General features: G+C 42.5%; 1 protein-coding gene across 1 annotated transcript in view; it reads left to right on the forward strand.

Annotated features, from left to right (window-relative positions):
- Positions 1-24,851, forward strand: part of tbkbp1 (TBK1 binding protein 1) — a 73,429-nt gene that overhangs the window by 40,055 nt on the left and 8,523 nt on the right. Inside the window, exons 2-7 of the mRNA XM_084079302.1 lie at positions 4,051-4,309; positions 8,755-8,880; positions 13,584-13,688; positions 16,101-16,248; positions 20,616-20,818; positions 21,078-21,139. Coding sequence (XP_083935428.1) covers positions 4,067-4,309; positions 8,755-8,880; positions 13,584-13,688; positions 16,101-16,248; positions 20,616-20,818; positions 21,078-21,139 — 887 coding nt within the window. The 5' untranslated portion in view covers positions 4,051-4,066. The remainder of the gene's footprint in view (positions 1-4,050; positions 4,310-8,754; positions 8,881-13,583; positions 13,689-16,100; positions 16,249-20,615; positions 20,819-21,077; positions 21,140-24,851) is intronic.

Here is a 24,851-nt window from a genome sequence, read left to right on the forward strand (position 1 = left end):
GAGAGAGAGAGAGAGAGAGTAGGGATTTAGCAGTGCAAGTATATTCAGCATAATGTAGTTATATCATCTCATCTCTCCTTAGATGTAATTTTCTCACATGGCGATAAAGCCTGCGCTTAGCAATTTCCCCAGGTTGTCCGTAAGCTGGTGCTATAGCCCATACATCGTTATTTCCATAGGGCTGTATAGGGAATTGGCCTGTGCTATTTCCGGAGCATTTAAAAAAAAATGGAAATCCAGTCAGTACATTGGATTTTTCTTCAGACAATGCAGGCGAAATCACAGCACAGCACAGCTGGCTAGATTGTGAAACAAACCCCCCTGTTGTCAGATATGCAAGATAAGATTCTGTATGGTATTTTTACTCTGCACACTGAGCATAGCTGGAGCATTTTTTCTTGAAACGCGGATCTATTTTCTTTATTACACATGGTACACAGCATGTACTGTACTGCACAGTTGCTGAATTTTATTAGACTGTGGCGAGAAGGCTGTATCTAATATAGAAGGAAATGTTTCAGACATGACAGGTTGTTGGTAAACATCAGTCTAAACACATTTCACACCCTTCAATCCACCTCTGTGTCATTTTGTCAGACTGCAGGCAACAGGCAAATCCAATTTCTCAAATCTGATCTTTAGGAATGACCGTCAACACTTATTTGCAAGTGATCAGACTTGTATATTCAGACATGGTCGACCTATCTGCATTGGTTGCTGTGTTAAGGACGTGACGACATGGCCGTGAGTAATGCTCTGTCGTATGACGTGTCACTGTCAGTCGCTGGAAATAGACGATCTACAAGCTTGTGTGTGTGTGTGTGTGTGTGTGTGTGTGTGTGTGTGTGTGTGTGTGTGTAGTATGAATGCGCATATGTATGCACATGCATTTATGTATATTGTTTACACTCGTTTACATTATCTTTTTTACTGTTTTCATTTTTGTTTAGTTTTTATGTGAAGCCCTTTGGAACATGACTTGTGATTTTGGGCTTGACGTGTGTGTCCATGTATGCATGTGCATGCTTGCTTTCACTTACTACTGTATACAGTACTTACAGTATTCCTGCCTTATGCGTGCATGTCTGTGTGAGAGTATCTGCCATGCTGTCCTGTGTGTGCATGAGGACGTGTACTGTGTGTGTGAGAGAGAGAGAGAGAGAGAGAGAGAGAGAGAGAGAGAGAGAGAGAGAGAGAGAGAGAGAGAGAGAGAGAGAGAGAGAGAGAGAGAGAGAGAGAGAGAGAGAGAGAGAGAGAGAGAGTGCGCGCGCGTGCGTGCGTCTGTCTCTCACCATGTGCATGTCCGTCCAATCTAGTGCTGTGTTTGTGCTGCTGTGTGTGGGCGTGCTTTTGGTGAACCCAGCTAGAAAAATCGCCTGAGAGCCTGGCTCAGCCTTTTTTTTTACCCCCCTCCCTCCGTGTTGAAACACAAGGAGAATACGAGCGAGAAGGGGGAGATGGAGAGAGAGAGAGAGTTGATGAAAATAGCTCAGAAGGCAACATCTGACTCATGGGGCATCGCTGCTGTTAGCAAGCAGGCAACCATTCCACTGTGTATCGATCAGACCGCCTGGTGTTGCGTAATGCCTCTGCCATCCTTTAATGTGAATCAAACATTTGCCTAGCAGCCTAGGCATGATGCCTGTGTGTATTTTACTATACTTGTGAGAGACAAAATGTCTCCACTACTTTGAGAATTAGAGATTGTGAGGACCATTTTCCTGGCCCTCATGGTAAAAAGAAAAATAAATTGGCTTTTTTTCTACTAATTTTAATGCTGTCCTAAACTTTTGATGTCCTCACAAGTATATAGTAATACAAACACGTGTGTGTGTGTGTGTGTGTGTGTGTGTGTGTGTGTGTGTGTGTGTGTGTGTGTGTGTGTGTGTGTGTGTGTGTGTGTGTGTGTGTGTGTGTGTGTGTGTGTGTGCGTGTGTGTGCGCGCATGCGACGTGCGTGCACGCGTGTGTGTGTGTGCGTGCCTGCGTGCGTGTTGTGTGACTTTCACATCATGCAGGTCGCCGATGGCAGGCACATAAACAGAAGGTAGTGATATCATACAGGTTGCTATTTATCATCCACAACAGCAGTGCCCAGAGACATGGAGGGAGGGCAGGAGTTCACAGAGAGATCAAAGTGGCTTCACCTTGACTTGGGACAGTGGGCTGAAAAAACCTGCGTGGTGCTTCGTCATGCCTTTGCTTTATGTGGTCAAGGACAGTGGGCTGCTGTGCCCGCTACCATTTGTGGTTATTAAAATAAAAGATATGTACTCCTTTGCTCATGGATGCACAATGTGACGTCCATTTGATGTAAATGAACGTCGAAATGAGTAAGAATTTTAATGGGATGTAGCTCAGGCCTAATGGCTACGGGCCACTTTCAGAATTACTCTATGTTTTTGTGCCTGTGGGTGCCTGTGTGGGTGCCTGTGTGAGTGTGTGTGTGTGTGTGTGTGTGTGTGTGTGTGTGTGTGTGTGTGTGTGTGTGTGTGTGTGTGTGTGTGTGTGTGTGTGCGCGTGCGCGCGCGTGCGTGCGTGCGTGCATTCTTTATTGATTCCAGAGGAAAGTCTTTGTAACTAACTACTGAATGGACCGTTACAGGCAAGGCGAGTACGTACAATAATGCCAAGTAAAATAGAATAAGTCAAATGTATAGAACAACATAGAGTAGACTCCTATCCTTGTTTAGAACACAAGACCGGTGTAAGTTTGAGAAAACAAGATAAAAAGGCAGTTAGTTGTCTTTGACCTTGAGATAACAATGCTCTTTACCCATGTCCCGCACTAACCTTTTTCCTCTTGCATCTCTTTAATATTTTATATCGTCTGTGTCTGCAGTCTGGCTGCCCTTGGTGGGCCGCTGCTTTGTTTGTGTTTGTTGCATCCAGGGAATAGCATTCAGTTTGCATCATGTCTGTAGTGTTGTAGTTGCATTGTTAGGCAAGGGGCCATGTGTACTTTATAACTCACTGATTCATCTTAAAGTATATATATATATGAGAGAGAGAGAGAGAGAGAGAGAGAGAGAGAGAGAGAGAGACTCACTCTGTGTCTCAGAGAAGGGCTTTGGAGTAGACAGGTCAGAAACCCGCCTACCAGTGACATCATCACTGGGGAATCCAAGCTAATAGAAACTGCAGGCTTTCTATTCCTGGAAAGTTAGAATGCTATAACGGAAGCTATTGTTCTCATGTTAGTAATAAAAAAGAATATAGAAATTGTATTTTGTACAAACCTGCCTAATGATGTTGTCACTGGTAGGAGGGTAGGCTCAGACCGACTAGAAAAAATGTGTATCTTTTATAATGCGCATTAGTGAGGACCAATTATAAGAAGATAGGTTGAAAATGGGTGAAGTCGTCCTTTAAGTGTTAAAAAGCGCCATTTCTGTAGACACATCCAACAGCTCATTACAAATACTGGATTTGACTTCTTCACCACCCACTTGAAGTCTCATCAAAACACTTACACTTCCCCCTTCCCGTCTGTCTCCTTTCCCAAATGGAAATAGTGATCTTTTTAAAGACTTATATTAGTAAAAACTGCTTGACAACAACAACAATGCCGGTGTAAGAGATTAGTTGCAAAAATAGATTTTTTTTTAGAATAGAATTACATGTGTGGATTGCACAGAAATGTGAGCCTGTCTGCCAGAGAGGCTTGCATCTTACAATGGGAAAGCAAAAATACACAGGCAAGACATCCTGGCACATTTTAATCACATTGGGTGGTCTAGAGGAGTAATGTTGTGTCGTTAGACAAATTAAAAACTAAAAAGTACCAACATATTGGCACTGTGTGTGCACAAATGCACACCAGAGGAATTCAACTAAAAAAAGAGAGTACTATCTTTTTTTTTCTTTTTCAGTGGTGTATCCTGACCACACGCCTACTCTGCCAGACACTGTCATCATTAACGCCTCAGTCCTTTGTCAAATTGTTACTTTTATAGCACAATGAAACCAATTCAAAGTGCCTTCACACTCAGTATTAAAAAAAGCAAATGAATCACATCTCTGTCTCTCCTCTCTCTCCCTCTCTCTCCAGGTTGAGGCTCTGAGTGATGGAGTCTCTGTTTGGCGGAGGGGAGCTGGGGCTGCTGGGAGGGGGTGGGGAGTCGGGGGGTCTGAAGGAGGAGGGCTGTGGCAGCATGGCATGGCGCTCGTCTCCCCTGCCCCCCGACGACATCTACTCCGCCTCCCACTTTGCCCTCATCAGCGCCTACCAGGACATCAAGACTAGGCTGGGCAGCCTGGAGAGAGAGAACAGCGGCATCAAGAGGAAGCTCAAGCTCTACGAGATCAAGGTAGAAGGATGCCTTTGTTTTTTCTGTGCAGGGAAATCATTTCACTGGAGTGGAGAGGGAGGGGGAGAACATGACCCAGATTATGAGCTGGGTCATGATGTAACAAGTCAGTCAATGCCCTTTGTGGTAAGCATAATAGCTGCCTCAACGCAACACATTCTGAGCTTGTAGATCGGCTATTTTTGGCAAAGAGATTTGGTGCAGAGGGGAAATGAGGAGAGGGGCCTACTAGAGACCCCTGGGGGACTCCAGCCAATGAAGTACGTGTTTAAGTGGTTAAGGAAGATTCACCCTCACTCATGGACAGCGTTGGAATATCACTTTTCTAACTAAGACCGCAGATGCCCATAGATTGTTTTTGTATGCAATGTACATTGTATGCAATCGAGGGCAGGAATTTCGCAGGGGCCTTGGCTGCTGTGCCCCCTCAGTTTACCCTTATGCCCCTCAAAAATGTTCTGCCCTGTGGCCACAGTGGCCTTATGATGCCCCACCCGCACTGTCACTGCTGATTTCATCGTTTTTTCCTTCTGCCTCTTTCCTGTCAATACAGTTTTTAGTTGAGATTCTGAATTCTTATTTGGCACAATAAATCCAACACTTTGCACATAACCAGTTCGATTTCAATATTGATATGAACCGCTGGAAACCCCGAATATTTATGACGATATTTTGACATAAATCTCGGACCAGCCAACCAGGAGAATTAATCAAACTCATCCTGAAATGCCAATGCTGCACAGCTTAGACTGAATTAACTTATGTCCACAATTACAGACCTACTGCTCACAAAGTGTCATTAAGAAGCTGTGACAAAATGGTGGTCAGCTGGCAGTACCAAAAAGATGCCAAACATTCATCCATATGGTCCAAAGGAACCCACAAACATCCACTGTAATTCCCACTGACTCCCCATCCCCATCTTAAAACAGGTCCAGTGACTAGTCCTGGGCCAAACCTTTGACTTAGCTGTTTGTACAAACATTGGTCATTTGCAAGTACCAATACATTATTTTGTGACATAAACAGCTTTATTTATTTATTAAATCATCCTCAAATCTAATTATTTCCATGCTTGTTTTATTTGATTACCTTGCTGTGCTGGCATTTGGCTTTTGTGTCCTCAAAAAATGCAGAACATCAAACGATTAGTGGCAAGGCCACTAAAATGTTGAAATGACAGGCCTGCGCAATAAGCTTCTCCAAATCACTCAACGACCTATTGTGTGGGTTGGCTCCTTCCATCTGGGTAAGCCTTCTGTCAGAAACTTCATAAAGCTGACAGCTTTGCCCCTACCAGCCCCAGGCAACTCTCCACATACTGAATGGAGGAGCAACAGTCACTCTAACTCTTGTAATAGTCAGTGGGGGGCAGGGGTTACTAGGACCAGGCACCTTAAAAATATTATCCAGACAAAGAGCAACCCAAGTCTATTTTTCAAACAACCACTTGCATTGTGCAGTTTCATAGTTAAAGAACATGTTGTGTTTTTGATGAACATATTGTGTATTTGTTTTGATGAATACAGTTGTATACAAAAAAAACCTTTTTGGGTAAGTTCTTTGGCTAATGAAAAAGTGACATATTGCATTGCATACTTGTTTACATTCAGTACTTTGTACTATGTACTTTATTTTGATACATGTACAGCTGTGTGTTTGCTAATCCACAGATTCTAAGTATTTTTTATTTAGATAAGATTGATAAGATGTTATGTAGACAAAAGTATGGTTTGATGTTTACCAGCTTTCCTAGTTACTTTGTAGCACTTTGTAGCTAGTGTTACATTCCTATTTGTGAGTATTAGGAGAGAAGTACCCAAGGAAGCAGAGACAGAAGAAAAACACTATTGTACATACTGTACAATATACGCATAAAATACACAAACACACGCATGCATGCATGCATGCATGCACGCACGCACGCACGCATGCACACACACACACACACACACACACACACACACACACACACACACACACACACACACACACACACACACACACACACACACACACACACACACACACACACACACACACACACACACACACACACACACACACACACACACGGATGGCTGTGAAACAACCTTTTTTTCTAGGCTAATAGGATGAGAATGGGGAGCTGGGGTACACAGCTGGCCAGGCAGATGAACTCCCTGGGTCCGTGCTTCACCTGACAGCAAGAGACGCTAATGTCACCGAGGGAGCGTTGCGGGTGGGACGGGTGACTGACAGAGAGAGGGGTTTTTAAAAAATGTTATGTGTGTGTAACCCAGGTCCAGAAATGGGTTAAAATAGACTGAATCACCCTTTACAATAAGTAGACAAATAGCAAAGTAAAATGGGTTAAATCATCCTTCAATATGAATAAATAAATAACACTTAGTAGTGTTTGGGTCATTGTCAGTGAATGTGTTTTTGTTTTATTGTCCTGGGTTATTGTAAATGTGAAGTGTGATATTTTTGGATTGGTTATTTGATTTTGAAATATTGGAACCTGAACAAGTTTAATACTGGAACTAAGTTGCCGTCAGTCAGAGTAGTTGGGTGCACCCTAAAGATTTAGAGATCCATTGATACCAAGGTATACCTCCCTCATTTATTGCCTATTGTTCTATTGTATGTTTGTGCGCAGTGTTTTATGTTTGTCTTCATATTACTTATTCATTGAAAATATAAAATTGAGCCGGCCAACTCAAAGTGATCTGCATCTGGTCTCATCATTTACCCCTCTGGCTCCAGTAGACAAACCTACAGTAACTAGTCCAACTTCTAACCCTCCATTGTAATTAGGTAACTGTCTTACACTACCTTTTCCACACAGGTGAATTACATGTGCATTGACTCGAGAGTTGCACATTGCAATTTTCGCTGCAACTGCAAGGACAATAACTGAATGGAACTGACTTGAAGAGGCAGTGGGGAGTGAGGTGCAGTGAAAGTGGGGGATAACGGTGGCGGTTAAATCGCCAGATGCATTTAAAGTGGGCAGAGAAAACAAGGGAGGGAGAGAACGGAAGGATGCAAGGACAAGAGCAGGGTTAAAGAGAGAGCTGGTCTCTCAGGCTCACCACCTCACCCATACTGACTTTGTACTTCCTGTTCCCCGCGTGCGCGTGCTGTATGTTAGGCTACACACGCACAGCACAGCTGTTAGCCGTGGCCCCAGGCCGCCACCCTGTTGACTCGCTAGCGAAGGGCAGTTTATTCAGCAGCGACTAACTCCCACTGAGGCAGAGGTGATTTAGAGCAGGTGCTGAATTAGCCTTTTTTGGAATACGATCTTGCGGCACCTGTGTTAATGTACCTCTCATTTTTTTACCCACACTCAATTAGCCCACTGTACTGCATGTCCTCTAGAAAAAGCTATTTCCATTTTTATGATAATTCTTATTGCCATGGCAATAATTAACCATCTGAACCACGTATGATTTGTTGACCGGAGTCCCCGCAGAATCTATACTATGTCGCCATCTTATTTCCATCTACACTAAATATCATTCCCAAAAATAGCCAATCTACGACCAACGCATTGTGTTGCGACGCGTTGTGAGCTTGTAGATCGTCTATTTTTGCCAAAACTTCAGAAGGCTAGGGTTCAAGTGGTTAACTAAATTAAAAGATTTTGTCAATGTCATTCGACCCTATAGTCTCTCTGTCTTTTTCCCAAGATGGGAGGGAAGAGAGGACAGGGTTAGAAAAGCTGAATGCCAATACTTTGGGCGATGGGTTGAAATAGAGATGTTCAGCAGTGTGAAGATTGCTGATCCCCCCTGGGGCTCTGCCTCTCACACACTAACATGCACTGTTAACTCTGTCTGAGTAGAAAGAGGTGTCTCTCCAAATGGAAAAGGTTTGTTTGGTCCTCACATAAGCACAGCAGTCGTGACGATGAGCGCTATGAAAAGCGCTCCCCCTGCAGTGAAGTAAAGTTATATAAGCATTGTTGCTTCTTCCTTATCAGGGGATATTATGACTAATCTACGGTTCAGCACCATTACTCTGTAATTGTCTAATAATTAGGAAATGTAATTAAGGAAAAAGTTAATCACATTAAAAGAACTTTGAGTCTAAGGTGCTTTGGCGGCTCTGTCTGTTAATGCACCACAGAATTATAACTGTGAATTCACAGAATCATATCAGCATAATCTTCTCTGCATTACCATAACTGTCTTGGTCATGGTGTAGCACTTTCCGTAATCGTATCGGTTTGAATGCTGTGCCTAACAAAAACACTAGAACAGAATGACCAGTACATGGAAATATGTCTTAACCAAGGTCTGGAACTTGCAGGTATTCAATTGCTAAGCTCAAACTCTAAATTGTCTTGTGTTATTGTCGTCAACATTATTATAATTATTTTTTGTACACACTATTTTGTGTGCAGTCATTGATGCCACTTCCTTGCTAACTGCATTGTCCTCTTGTTCTTTTTGCAGTTTCCTATGATCAGTGAGTTTGGTGAGGAGACCAACTCCTATTGCTCCTTTGAGAGCAAGGAAACGGCACTGCTGCAGTCAGAGAATGGAAACCTACAGCAGAGAGTCAACGCCCTGACCCACGAGGTGAGAGGAGAGCGGGGAAGATTAAAGACTGGACAGGGGGGAAAAAGCCACTTAAGCACTTATACCAACCCATCTACAAGCAGTGATGGGCAAAGTACACAACCCTATTACTTGAGTCAAAGCATACTCCTGGTCTAATATTTACTCCATTACGAGTGAAATTAGCTCAGTCTGATTTTTACTTGAGTTAAAGTACTGCTTTAAAAAATGCCTAAGTATTCAAAAGTAATTTCCTTTTAATATCAATGATTCGCTGTAATGTACTGAACAAAGCTTACAAATACTTCAGCATAGAAATGGAATCAAAACAACAAAAAGGACAGCCGTTGCTTTTTCATTTTCTGGGACTGGGATTTGTTGATTGTTTTAGTGTGGATCTGCATCAATTCCACTGTCTGACTAATGCTGTGCGTGTGTGTGTGTGTGTGTGTGTGTGTGTGTGTGTGTGTGTGTGTGTGTGTGTGTGTGTGTGTGTGTGTGTGTGTGTGTGTGTGTGTGTGTGTGTGTGTGTGTGTGTGTGTGTGTGTGTGTGTGTGTGTGTGTGTGCACGTGTATACGTGCGCTTTTGTGTGAGTCATCCCTATGTTCCCTCAGCTTTTAGTCAGACAGTGGAACAGCTGTAGTGCACATCCCTCAGAAAATAAACCAGAAAGTAAAACAATCAAATTACCTTAAAATCCCTCATACAGCTTTTAAACTGCCCCAACAATACTGCTTTCAGTGAAACAAACTCAATATATTGTCTTATTAATTCACAAGCAAGCAAAGCCTTCAAACAAACGAACTACAGTATTATTTATTTAGTGGTATGTTTATAAAGGTGAAAAGAAATGCACTTCTGCACTCAATGTTAACACGTTTTGGGAATTACTTCTACTGTACTGTCCATCGCAACATGAGGTGAAACAGGTCTGTTGTGGTGACAAGTGAGAATTCTTCGGCCAATCTCATTTAAGAAAAGAATAATAAGACAGGGTCTAATGATGGTGTCACAACACGTTGTGAGCTTGTAGATTGGCTTGATTTTGACAAAGAGCTTTGGTGTAGAAGGAAAAAGGCCAAGTAGGGCTGTGCAATTAACCGAGAAGCAGGGTGTTTTACATTTCTTATACAGTGTATCAATGAAGCGACATGAACAAATTCTAATCGTTTTTATAATTAATCTGATTAACCACTTAACCCTGTGTTCTACTTTGTTAATAGCATAAATAGCCGATCTGAAAGCTCACAACGCATCTGGAGTTTCATCATTTTAGGGGCAAGGCCATTGGCCTTTGGTGCTGTCCATTCTTTTAGGCCACAAAAGCCAAATTCAGACCAAATATAGACCCCTGGGGGACAACGTTCAATGACGTATATAGGGTTTAAGAGGTTAAGTGTTATAAGACATGTCAGAAGGGAGAGAATCATGAGAGGTGGGGAGGGGGGGAGAGAGTGTGAAGAAAGGAGACAAGAGAGGGCAAACGAGTAAGCGAGAGGGTAAGAGAGCAGAGGAGCGATTGAAAACCTCCTCTGTCAACAGAATGAATTAACGCTGACTTGAACGTGGTGGACACCCACTTAAAAGAAAGCCTGAAACTAATTAAGAGCAGAGAGTTGCAGTCCAAGCGAAATCTCCCAGATCGTGCTGTTTCGAGTTCCAGGAACGGCTGTGACATGGAATTTTCACACTTTTCTATTTTGGTTCGGACAGCATATAAGTGGGAGTGGAACTGGCCAAAATCTTGCTGAGTGTGTCCGCCCGACACTTTTGTTGCAAAAGTGTGTGTCAACCTGTCACTGGATGTAGTTTGGGACAACATCTTGTGTTGACTTTTAAACACGACAACAGATTTGTGGCCATGCACGTCGTGTCAAATGTATTGTGTTGAAATATAACTCTATAAAGGTTTGCTCCAAACTATATATATCAAAAAGAAAAAAAGAAAAGGTATTTGACAGCTTTAAGATTTTCTTATTTACACAGGGTATGGGTAGGATATATAAAAAGAAAATGCTGCGGAAATAGAGAAGAGAATGGCAGTGCCCATAATGCATCTCGACAAGTCATTCCTCTCGCTCCTAACTCTTATTTGTGCAGTGGAGAGGGACAGAGTGGTGGAACAGGCATGGGGTGATGAGCAACTGTGAATAGCTTGAATATTTTCTAGAAGAGGTGACAATAAGAACAGAGAGATGGATGGACAATGAAAAGGGAATGAGACACAGGCTGAGTGGGAAGGAGGAGGAAATGTTTTGATATGAGCCACACAACACGTCACAACATCTCCAACATACAAGGTCGCAGCGCTCACAGGCCATTCAGAGTGATGGAATGTGTCACATTGGCTAAATGAGCCTGCTCAGTGGGGACACGTCACCTCTGTCCTTTTAGGGCTAAATGGTATGACTTGCAGGTGTCTAGGTAGGAGAGGCGAGACGTGAAGAGGGGGCAGAATTATTGGTGGAAGCAGAAGTGTCTAAGTTATACTGTGTCGTACGATGGCGTCACAGACGGAAAAAAGCCGTTCTATAAGCTCACAATGCAGATGGGACACGTTGTGAGCTTATACTGTAGATCGGTTATTTTTGGCACACCACATCATCTCATGACAAAGTATAATGCTGCGTTCACACTGTTAACTACGACGCTACAGGCTACTATTCATTTCAATGGAAGCCAGTGGCATGAAGATACAAAGCGACACCCAATGTTTGTAGCTGTAGCAAAATCTACAAAGCCAAGTTGAGATGGCTTTATCTGTAGCCACAACGCTACAAAATAATGAAGTGTTTATCCATTTCCACCTTCTCTCTTCACACAATTCCTGTTTGTAATGGGGGAAAACGAATTATTTACATCTGCCAGTTCCGTGTTCTTTTTAACCCCAGGCTTTACTTTTTCCTTTATATTTTTTCTTGCTCGTCGGACACATGCTTGACGTCAACGACCGTGATGATCAACACTTCAACAGCGACTTGGCCTCGGATATGCTGCGTTGCTTTGCATCTTTGAATCTTTTGTAGCTGCCAGTGTGAACGCAGCATTAGTCAGGCTTTAGCAGTACAATAATATGCGGTGAGGGTTTGAAATGACTGTCCATGCCTGCACGTCTGCTCCCTGTGTCTGAATACCTCGACAACAAAGCCTCTTCCTCGGGTACATCCATTGCTTTCATTTTTCTTCCTTCAACATTTTAGGGATGCAGGATCGCATCTCCACGGTACAGTGGCAAGGCAAAGAAAACACCTACTCCCAACACACACACACACACACACAGACTCACTCATACGCACGCATTGGAATATACTGTAGATCGTGTTTTAGGGAAAGGTAGGTTATTTCATGTTGCCATGGAACAAAAGGTCACTAAAAAAACACATATGGCTTTGTAGGTGGTCTCTTTGTATCAAATTTGTTTATGAACTGTGGCTCCGGAGTCCAATCTTGCTCCACTCCTCTTAGTCAAGATACTGCTGACAACAAAGGCATCCCCAGCAGCATCATTTCTTGCATGTTACCATAGCCACACTGAATACGCGGCGCTTCTCAAGCTCCCGCTGTTGACATAGCGCTTTGTGCTTGTTCTCTGTGTTTACCTCCTGCTATCCCACCGTTTTTTACTTCGGCGTATGTCACTCGTTATTTTCAAGAGAAAGACGAGACACAATGTCTTTTCGTATAATAAAGAATACAGCTATTCTCTCTCCTCCCATCAGTACACGTCCTGTTCTACCCTTGCAGCAGTTGCCTGAAGTGACCCTATTCTTCTAGATAATCTCATTCTCTCTCAATTGTCCTCCTCCCCTCCTTTGACGGTCTATTCATTTCACCATCGATTTAGACGTTGATGACAGTGGCTTTCTCGTGCACAAAAGCCAGTTTAGTAATCCCAAGGCTTCATTTTTTGGTGTCATTTTGTTTTGCTGCTGGTGTTGAACGCTCTGTGCTCTCTGGGGAAGACGCTTGTCAAAATGTCAGTCAGTCACCCCCTGCAATAGACGTGCAGATGCCATGAGTGCTCCTATGTCTTATTTGGGTGGTCGATTCCTGTGGTTTGCAAACTTTTTGTGCCCAAGGCACACCAATGGGCATATCAAAATCTGAAGACACACTTGTATTTATAGCAAAAATAGCCTACCGTATCTATAAGCTCACAATGCATCGCTGCGCGTTGTGAGCTTGTGGATCAGCTATTTTTGCTATATTTTTTTGTCATTCATGAAAAATTATTAAAAAATACAAATAAAATACAAAGTTTTACCTACAGTACATAATGACATGCCCAAAATAGGACCTCCAGGTTGAAAGGGGTATTTAGTTATGGTACACACAAAGTAGGGTACACTACACATAGCAAATGTAAAAAATAGTAATCATTTGTAGTTGTCACAAATTCCCATTGTAACTCAGCACACCATTTGGGAACACCTGGTCTATTTGAAGTGGCCATGTAAAAATTTTGCTTATGTACTGTGATTATCCTCTTCATCTGGATGTGGAGACTGGAGGCGCTCTATACTGAGCGTGTCGCTATTTTGGTGTCCTAAATGTGGCTGGTTATACAACCAATGTGTTCTTCTGTTCTGCTTGTGAGGACTTTTACAAGTGGAACACGTCTTGTAGCCCTCACCTGTCTACAGTGCGTCTTCCTCCTGTCTCTAATACTCTCATTCTTTCTTTCCCATCTCTCTCTCTCTCTCTCTCTGTCTCTCTCTCTCAGCTTCAGAAGAGAAAAGAGAGGGAGGAACAGCTGGAGGATGTCATCCAGGCGTATGAAAAGATCCACATGGAGAAAAGCAACCTGCAGAGAGACCTGGACAAGATGGTCAGTGACTCAACATCGACGCCACCAGTAGTGTAGTTGGGATTTTTAACTGGGGGAACGCTATTTTGATGACGTCACATGCGCACACATACACGCTCGTGCACACACATTAATGTTTTTTTTGTTTCCAGCATGTAACAAACTAGAACCCTAGGGAACCCTAACCCTAGGCCCGAACGTCTAGCGTGACGCGTCGTTCACTTTGCAGTGCCACCTTACAGGCACCTCACAGTGTGAGAGAGAGTTTTGTGCTCTCCTAAATCCACGGCAGGCTTTGAAAGTACCCACTTCAGAAAGAGGTGACGTGCATCACCTCTCCAATGACCAAAACCCACTTTGTGATTACTCAGACCTGGTATGGCAGACCTGTGGGGAGTGTGCAGTGGTGTACAATGTGAAAAGATAGTTGAAATCGCAGGAGATGAAGTTAGCAGTTTATTTGTGTAAAGGGTCGTCGGCGTGGGTTGTGTTGAGGATGGAAGCCGTCGAACTGGTGCATCCTACCTATTTATAGGTAGGATGTGATGTCATGCTGTCGTGAGATTACGTCACACTGGCGTGTCTCATCGTGATGTCACGACCGTGATGTCATATGACGTCACACTGGCTACATACAACGTTACAGACAACCGACATGGCGCAGGATTCAAATTGTATATATAATAGATAAATCTTCTTGTATCTTGATAGACATATACGGGTACAGTACATATACGTTATACCTTAAATGCACCAAACAGGCAGACAGATGGATAGACAAACTCTGGACAGTGAAAGGTACCACTGTAACTGAAAATGACAGGGAATATAAATGGAAGAACCTGGTTAGTGGTTACATTGTCTATTCTAATACTGAACTGTCCATGTTGAGGTAAGTGGCCTGAGGGATAGCTTTTTACCTGGCATGTGAATCCTGTGGGGAATAAGCCAGAGGAAGACATTTAGAAAAAAATGCATTGCATCACTCATCACTAAGACTGTCATCACTAGACTGCCAATTTAGAAAAATAACAAAACAAAAAAAGATGCCTTGGATAAGAATAATATTCTATTACCTCTCTGTATAACTGAATGGTCTCTCTAATGAGCATGTCCTTTATATCGCGTGTTTTAGTGGAATTACGGCAAAGATTGAAGTGCTCCTGCTAGCGAGTGGTATATTAACCACTTAAACCCTCTATACTTAGTAAAACTGACCTGAGTTGCAACTGTACTTGGTATACACTTGTACGTGAACGGTAACCCCAGAATAGGGATGCAAGAGTTCACGACTTCACGTGGTTAAAAGCTGAGGTTTGGTCATCTGGAGAAAACACACCCTCTGTGACAACAACCTCACGCAAAAAAGAAAATCTATTTTGGAGAAATGTATTTCGACTTGACTTTTGTGTAATGATTGGCTAGATTTCAAAAAGCCACTCTGCAGTGATGTGCTTACTGCATTGTATCTCCTAATAATGACAGGAGTGACTGTGTGGACCTACAGTATGATAGATGAGCTCTCTGGAGGTCATTTTGTCAAGGACTTACTATCCTTTAAAAAGTACCAAAAATATGTTTAGGTTTTGCCTTATTCACACTGTCATGAGTGAGTAGTTTCCCACCTCCAAGAATGAAGTATGAGCAAAAATGGACACTGTGTGAATATGGCCAAGTGATCATTCTGCGAGAGCATATTTTTCATGTTGGAGGTGTCTGTCTCACACTGAAACGAAACCCTTCGATATAAGGTGGGAGCCCACCCAAATTGAACACTGGGTTCCAAGTGAACAGATGGTCTGCCTGGCCCCTACCCTATTTGGGCAAATGTTCAATGTTTTATTTTTTAATTAAAAGAAATAGCAAAAATGGAGATCTAATTTGATTTAACGATTTAATGTATAGGCCTATCTATACAGATATTGTCCTATGACAAAGTAGATGCTTAAGTGGTTTAAGGCCAGGGAGTAGCCAAAGAGGCAGAGATTGCCACTTGCCAAGCATTGACACGGATGTCACTGAAGCTCTCTCAGTGGTTCAGTTTAAATGGCTCCATCATCCAGTTACTCGACTTTTGCCCTAATATCTTTTGCTCACTTGCTAATGCTTCCCTACTCAAAATCAATCCCTCCATTGAGTGAGTGAGTGAGTGAGTGAGTGAGTGAGTGAGTGAGTGAGTGAGTGAGTGAGTGAGTGAGTGAGTGAGTGAGTGAGTGAGTGAGTGAGTGTGTGTGTGTGTGTGTGTGTGTGTGTGTGTGTGTGTGTGTGTGTGTGTGTGAATTTGTTGTCGGTATGTCTACATGTTTCTGAGGTGGTGCATTTCTCTAACCCCAACCGGTCTGTGTTGCTAATGCTAACCCCCTACCTGTGTGTGTGTGTGTGTGTGTGTACGTGTGCGTGTCCGTGTGCGTGCGTGTGTGTGTGTGGTTTCAGACCAGCCTGGTGGAGAAACATGTGGAGCGTATTGTGGGCCTTGAATCAGTTCTCAGGCAGAGAGACAGCTCCCTGCTGAAACTCAACTCCCAGCTCCACAGCAAAGACATGCAATACCTCCAACTCCATGCAAACCCCGACACACACAGTGAGTGCTTTTCTTAACCCAGAACCTTCCAGTCTTGAACTTTCCAGAACTGTGATTTTCTTCTGTTATCTTCTGTGGTTACATTTCCATTATAACCAGAACCAGAATATTGAGGCTCATGGTGTGACGAAACCAGCAATAAATAACCAATCTTAGTCCACTGACCAAATTTTTTTTTTTTGGAAGGGAGTAGCTCTTGAGGATCTCTTGACAGAAATGGGCCTTTGTTTTTCTAAAGGTAGGGTAAGTGATATTTTTTGGTTAAAACAAAAAGCTTTACGTTAAAAGGTTAAAGCTAAATATTCTGGTAGTATCATTGCTATAGAGTGTTTGTTCAGTCACAGGGGCCTCCCTGTCTCCCCAGCTCTTTAATAAACATAAAATACATTTTCAGGTAGGTGACAGAATTTCAGCCAATCAGGAAAGAGTACCCATTTATCAGCTTCATTTTGAGAGTGATCCAGTTCCAATTTTGTCTGCTCGTTTATTGTGTCATCACTTCCAATTTCACTTGTTTAATCTGTATCCTGAGTTCTCTATCTTGATTGGATAAAATTGCTATCACGACCTGAATATGCATTTTCTGTTTCTGCTGGAGAGACATGGAGACTCCTGTTACTGAACAAACTATAGCAATGAGTACTATCAGAGCTATTTAACACTTATTTTAGCCAAAGCAAATCACTTACCCTACCTTTAAGTAGCAAAACTCTTTTATTGATCAAGTACTGCAGTAGTGTCCACACAATCTATACATATTCCTAAGCATTTCTGAAGCAGCAGAGCGTTCTGCTGTGGTCTGAAATAAAACTGTTAAGGATCAGTTAGTGACACCGCTGCCATACACGGACCTGTATGTGTAGCTGACAGAAGCATTTCTGTGTGACGGTGACATCAATCCTTGGGCTGATGCCTGCGACTTGTCTGCTGCAGGGGAATACAGACACACAAGATTGTGAATGACTCTTTAGTGCAGAAAAGGGCATTTTCCGACCAAAGAGACCAAACCGTCTTTCTGATGCCAATTTAGAAAAGCTCTTGTAAGAAGGATCCAGGTCCATATTGGCCACCTCATCCTCTAGTGAGGAGGAAACTTTTGTGCAGTGGCAGAAACTTCTTTCTGTTATTTAAAGGACTTTTTTTTTGCCATGTTACTGTTTAGTGCATTTCCTTGCTGCTGTGGTTTGGGTTGAGTTATTGCGATTGGAGTTAACTAGAGTTTGTCCTGCAAATGTGCCCAAGTCGAAATTGAACACACCCATGCAAACACGTGTACACACATGCATGTATGCACGCACGCAACCACGCATGCACACTGTGCAGTGAAGCTTCCACTTTGCCCAATACTGGTGGAGATTATATACATGTGAAATAACTCTACATCTTGATAGTACTCATTGCTATAGAGTGATTGTTAAGTAACAGTGGTCTACCTGTCTCTGCAGCTCTTTAGTAAACAGAAAATAAATGTTCAAGTCGAGATACCAATTTCACCCAATCAGCAGAAAGAACTCAAGTGAAATTGGAAGTGATGAAATAGGGCTGTTACTGAACAAACACATACAGTAGCAAGGATTATTATCAGAATAGAGATAGAGAGATAGAGATTTAACTTTTTCACAAAAAAACATTTAGTTTGAACCAAAACACTTACAGCACCTTTAAATCAGAGAGAATGATAGAGAGGTTATTAGGGTTAGGGCATGTCTCCTGGTGGAGATTTGCACTGTATTGACCAGACCACCTTTCTAGTTTATTCATGTGTCCCTCAGTGATTCTCAAGAGCTTCACAAAGGCCCATTTCTGTCTGTAGAAATATTTGTGTTTGCGCTTTTGCCTATGCTAGTCTAAAAACTAATCTTACTACTGTAAGTCTACTAAGATGGTTTAAACAGCATCGAAACCACCCTAATCATCTCACCCAATTAGCAGATTCAGTTGTAAGACTGAACACAAGAACATACTGTAATTACAGTAATGAAACGCAATTAAATCACTTGTTAACATCTTTTAGCGGTTCATCGCTGTGTTTGGGATCCTTGTTATTTCCTACTGTAAAATAACTGCCGTTCCTGAGTCAGTAGACGCTGACTTCTGACTTCCAAAAATACCGTAGGTGGCTGATGGAATAAAAAGAAAAAACATGCCACAGTCACCTGGACTGTTGCTGACTCATACTGTAGCTTTATGGAGATGGAAAGAGAGGAGGCACGATGTTGGCGCACTTTAATAGAAATATTATTGTGTGGGTTTCTTTGTGCCCAAGAATGTATGGTGAAGAAAGAGTGCACATGGGCCATTTAGAGATAGATGTATGCTGTTGATAAATATGTCTGTGCATGGCTGTGTACGAGTGTGTGATTGCCTGCCTGTGTTGTGTGCGGCTGTGTGTGCGTGCGTGTGTATTGTACGTATGAAGAGGCAGAAGAAGAAAAGATTCCTGCCGATCTGTTGGCTCAAGGACAGAGTGTGTTCGCAGAGCTGAACCTCCATGTGCCCACGCAGACCCAAGCATCCAGATAGAATGAAACTCTTTGTCCTCATGGGCACAAGTCATTCCAGTTGTTCTTCTTTCACACTCAACTGCTGCATCATAACTGTTGTGAGCTTGTGATAAAATAGGTTTAAAATGCTTAAACAGATTTTGATGCAAAATGTATATTAACACATTTTGCTGTGGACCCCCTGGAACCTTAATTGAGAACCACTGATATAACTAATAGATTCCCAGTTGGTCAGCAGCTGGTATGAGTCATTCTGTTTGTCAGTCGGTCTGTTTGTCAGTCCAAAAATGTTAAGCACAAACCGAGAGCTCGTCACAGCTTATCATGAATTACATGTATGTGCTTGTTGACCATAATATATTTTTATTTATTTTGATAAAATGAGCCCTTTCATCAGATCAGAAATACACCTTATTTTGATAGTTTGCTTTACCGCATCACATTGCCAGAAATAATTACCTGAAAAAATACCTCAATGGGGTAATTCCAGTGTATAATCCAGCAATCATTTTCCAGCTAGTCTTGCGTAGCCAGTCTGGAACTACACCTCCCGAAAGCCGAGAAAGGAAGCTGTCATCTGATCGTCATTTCCGTTAACAATATTAAAAAATATACATATTTTTGAATCCCCATTGCTGATAAGAAGCTATGCTTCGTCTAATTTGATTTACAGCTAGACAGATTTACGCAACTGCAAAGACGAAACGGAAGCGCTTTATCACTGGATTCAGCGCTTCCTTTGCACAGACTGTATGATGGAAGCATTTGAAAATTGTGGGAGGCAACAGTCTGGCTCGAGAGACTATCTGCCAGCCAGTCCATGACTGAAATCAAGTATCATCAAATATTTGTTGAAAGATAATTGTTTTTGCTGCACAGATGAACAGAATTTTCTTTTACATAACAGATAACTCCAAAGTTATTGACAATCAATAAGAACAATAAATGAAATCAGTTCAAAACGTACATTTTGAATGATCACATTAGTCAGCTTGACTCAAAGACACGCTCGGGTGGTACAGAACGAACCGGTGGTACATATACAATTGGCTATGTTCAGGGGAGAGAAGTGCTAGCGACTCCTCTGGCTAGGGACCCCAGCCTGGGGTGCCGCCTGTCGGGAGGAGTACAGGTAGGACAGAGGCTCTACGTCCACCTAGTGTGGGCTCCTCACTGGCAGGTGAGCCATAGGGTTCAATAGCAGTGGCAACAAAGAAATGTGTGGGGAGGTTTAAGGGGTAAAAATAATTGGCTACTCTAAATAAATAAAATTCCACTTATTTTCCTCATGTAGTGGCATGAATTATTGCTGAAATGTTGAACATGAAGATGACATTCAAGGAGTAGCTCACCCAAAAATGTATCATGAATGCAGCGTCCGATTTCGTTTTTTGCACATACATTCGCACTACCTTGAGGAACAAATGCCACATTGCCATTTTAGCGCCACCAGGTGGCCGATCTTTTCCCAAAAAAATATTTTATATTACTCCTACAAATTTTGTCCAAACATCACGCAAATCGGTACACATTATCTCTATAATCAAGTGGTCAAGACGGATTCGTCCAATTTTTCACATTCCAACCGGAATTATTTCTTTACGCTTTTTGCCTATAATTACATACCTAAAACAGGGATTGATTATTAATGGATTACTTTTATCAAATTGTCAATTATTGATACATTTCTATACACAATTTAATTGATTAGTTCAATTCGCTATTGCAATCCTAGTTCTCTCCTGTGTTATTAGTATGAAGTATTATTTCTGTGAAGTATTAGTTCTAGTCATATTAAGCCTCTCTCTCTCTCTCACCCTCTCTCTCTCTCTCTGTCTCTCTTTCTTCACCTCCTCCTCGCAGTGCTGGACTGTCCCGCCCTGAGCCTTCAGAGCTCCCGTAGTTTGGACACCCTGTCCGACCTGAAGTTGCAGCGACTGGAGGCGGAGTTAGAGGGGGCACGCCACGAGGCGCAGGGGGCGTGTCAGCGGGAGGACGAGCAGAAGGCGGAGTGTGAGAGACTGAAGGAAGAAATGAGACAGCTGCAGAACAGCCAGAGAGAGAGGGTCAGTGATTGACACACGCATGCGCGCGCACGCACTCACGCGAGGCACATTGTAGCTGCAAATAAACCTGATAACTAATAGACGGCAAATTCTACTGCTGCTACTAGTAAATACAAAGGTGTATCACATATTGTTCCTTCTGGGGTCCTGTATGTCACGCTCTAACACGTTGTCTCGGCAGGGCCCTCGCTTGTCACATTTATTCCGTTGGTCTCGTAGCACCTGCATGCTAATCTAATTTCACGCTCTACTTCGGCAGGAAATGACTTCGTCGTGTGAGCAGTGCGATGTGGAGTGGATAAAGAAGGTGGGAGACGAGCAGTAAGTGACCACAGCCCATCAATGGTGGAGAGAAAGAAGGTGGAAGGAAAGGAAAGGAAGGACGGACGGACGGACGGACGGACGAAGGAAAGGATGGAGAGAGAGAGAATGCCAGAAGGAAGAAAGAAAGGATATGAGGTTGGAAGGAAGGGAGGAAGGAAGGAATGAGAGGAAGGAAGGAATGAGAGGAGGCAACAGGAAGGAGATGAGACAGAGAAAGGGAGTGAGTGCTTTAGTTTAATACAAGTACAACCTCATCTGTAAGTTCAAATAGAGCTACAGGCGGTGCAATGCCTGCAGTGATGCTTTATTAGCTTGAAGATCTGTTCTGCTCAGCAAGCCTTTGTTCGACAGAGTACAAATTGAGCTTAATTAGTGACTTAGCTGCCATCTCACCCTCTTCACCTCCACGTGGCATTTCAATGTCCTTGGCAGAATCCTCATTAATGTTTTAAGAGTTCAGCAAGAACAAAGGTAACGTATTACATAACACATACAGTAGCACACACGTAGTTCTGCAGAGCGCTACGGGGATGATGTCTTTTTATGGGCCATCCTGGGAGTTTATGTTTATGTTTATTAAAGGATCCCCAATAGAGACACATGAATGAGTCTCTAGTCCAGGGGTCTTCAACAGGGGGTCCGGGACCCCTAGGGGGTCCTCAGTTACTACAGGGGGTCCGCCAAATCTTTGTGTGATAGGATTTTTTTTTTACCTTAACCACTTGAACCCTGGCATCCATTTTCTGAGGAGAACTTTAGCCAAAAAATAGAAGATCTACAAGCTCACAACACCTCACAGCGCGAGGCGTTGTGAGCTTGTAGATCGGCTATTTTTTGGCAAAGAGGTGTTTGGTGTAGAGGGGAAAAAGAGCAGACCAAGTAAACAAAAATCTGAAACACAATTTTTATACAATATAGAAGGGGTCCCTGCTTCATCTCTCTCTCAGCAAGGGGTCCTTGGCCTGAAAACGTTGAAGACCCCTGCTCTAGTCTTTCTGGTGTCCTACGTACCTCTACCATGGGTCCCCATTGGATATTCCCCGTGGAGTTTTATGATATTCACAAATCTTTCTCAACAAAATAATACACACGTTTACAATACACAGTGAAACCAGAGCATTCATTTGTAAAAAAAAAACTGAAAAAACTAAAACGGAAGCACTCTGTAGGTAGGGAGCCCAGAGAGGCCAACAAGGAGAAGAGCAAGGGAAGTAGAATAAGGGAGAAAGTGAGTGCAAGCAGGTAATGTTCCAACAGGAGCCCTCTGCTGACCTCCTGGGGCCTCATTAGAACCTAGAAGACGATGTGATTCCACCACAGGCTAACTGGGTTCAAATTTAGCACTAATGAAACCACAGCCTCAAGAAGTGCTGAAACTGTTAATGTAGGAAGAGCTGCATTGTAATGTGTGACATTTTCCTTCTACTGTACATACTGTAAATGCATCCATAAGCACTTGCAGAATAATGTCAAATGGTGTCAATGGATTGTTAAAGTTGAAAAGAGGTGATCTGAGCAGTAGGGGGCAGTGTGATCACAGTGGAAGTGCTCCTTCTCGCTGGCAATCACTCATCTAATGTCTTTATCTTAAATGATCTTTAAAAACGTTCTCTGTTGGCTTGATGTGGTCGTTCGTTCATTTGTTCATTCCTTCATTCCTTCATTCCTTCATTCATAAATTCATTCCCTGCCCATTCATTTCTTCCATTCCCCCATATACTGTATGTATGCCACCACTAAACTATTTGAGGTTCCCTTAGAACCTATAATTAGTTAAGTTAATCTCTCAAATTACCCCAGGGTGCTCATCAGGTAAACAAGATCAACCCACTGTACTGTATAAGAGGGAAAGCTGCCCCCCACGCGGCGAAACCCCACAATGGTTTCAGTGGAGAGCAAAGTGAAAGTAAACAGCGACGCAGAGGTGGGCTGAGGATGGCTATAAGGACTGTTGAGCACAGCAGTGGAGGAGGCCTGCCGCTCTACTGCTCTTTCCAAACCACAGTTACCTCACACAGTGTACCTCTTGGTCTTACTCACAGTGTACCTCTTGGTCTTACTCAGTAACACCCCCACTTCCATAGCCTTTTCTTGTAATTGCTCAGGTTTAGTGTAAAATGCCCAGAATGATTATGGAACATTCGCTGGTATTTGGGAGAGCACCACCTTTGACATATAAGCCATTGACGGAGTGGAAAGTAAGTAGACATCGGTTTTAGGATTCAGGATTTAGGAGGGTTATAATTTTTTTCTTTTGTAAAAGCTGTCTCATGGGTGGACACTGGTATGTTGTACGGTAACTCACCATTGGTACTGATTAACATGATTTGCACAATACAGAACAGAACTGTTCTGTATTGTGCCAGATGGGTAGAAAGACTGAGCTGGATACAATACATGCACAGTCTTGACTACTACATTATTATGTCTGGGCACGTGCAGTACAGTTTGCACATATTTTTACAGAGTGGCTCTGCAGGATCTAGCCTTCTGCAACAGTGGTTCCAACTTTTTAGCTCGACGGCGAGGCCCAAAAGAGAAATCTTATGTCTCCCGGGACCCAAACAAGTGAAAATATTTTCACTACTATTTTTTTTTCTTTTATAGAATGTCTTTGATTTTAATAAATTATTTATTTTGGATAATATTTGTATTATGTATATTTAAAAAAAAAGGATATTTACTTATTTACACATAAAATGGAAAACACTGATCTATAAGAGGATCTGTCTTTGTGTCTGGAGCTAATGTTGCAAACCGCTGGACTAATCAGCAGCACATTTCCTGTTGCAGTTATGTGAAACACTTTTGAAATATTTAACTTTAATTTTATAATGGTAGTCAATGGGGCTCTGATCAGGCTGAAACCTTGCCCAACTTTGGTGCCATACTTCAATACTGTAGATAAAAAAAAGTGAAAAACTAAAGTCCAGGCTGAGGTGGGGATTTCATCAGAGAAAATCAGAGAAGTAACAGATCACTTCCCAGTTGTGTGAGGTTGTGTGAGGTGGGCTGAGGTGGGCCACCACCCTGTTGAGCAGGGGGGTGGAGAAAGCCCTCTGCTCTTTCCACACCTCAGTCAAGTCTTACTCACCAATATAACACTCCCCCACTTTACTGTTTAGTGTAAAACGCTCAGATTGATGATGGAACATGCGCTGGCGTTTGGGAGAGCACCGCCTTTGACCTAGTATTTAATTTAAGTCATTGATGCACTGTTACAGGGGTAGACATCCGTTCTTAGGATACAGGATTTTTGGAAGATTTGTTTGTACTAATTGGGAAAAGGCGTTTTATTCATTTTGAAGTTGTCAGACACAAACTGTTTTAAGAATATATACACGCACAAGGTTCTCCAAGATCTTTAATGCCATTGCTATTTACCTTACTATAGCAAAATATAATTGACTTTTATTCCAAGTATCCTACAAATGCTTTGATCATTTTTACGCTATTCCTTACTTTTCAGGTAATTTCTACACGCTTTGTCTGTGCAGCACTTGAATAATTGGGAAAGCAGTCACATTTCCCAGTAACACATTAGAAAATGAATATTTTTGGGCCTCTGGAGTTTGGACCTACTTGTAGTGAACGCAAATGTCCGACTCAGTAGGACCTGACATGCAAAAGACTTTAGTCTGTTGTACAATATCTCTAGCCTGGGATCCAGACGGAGGCGCTCGTTCAGCGTTTTGTGAAAGTGAGAAAA

The sequence above is a fragment of the Gymnoscopelus microlampas genome, assembly GCF_963454915.1.
Source record: "Gymnoscopelus microlampas genome assembly, chromosome: 14".
NCBI lineage: Eukaryota > Metazoa > Chordata > Actinopteri > Myctophiformes > Myctophidae > Gymnoscopelus > Gymnoscopelus microlampas.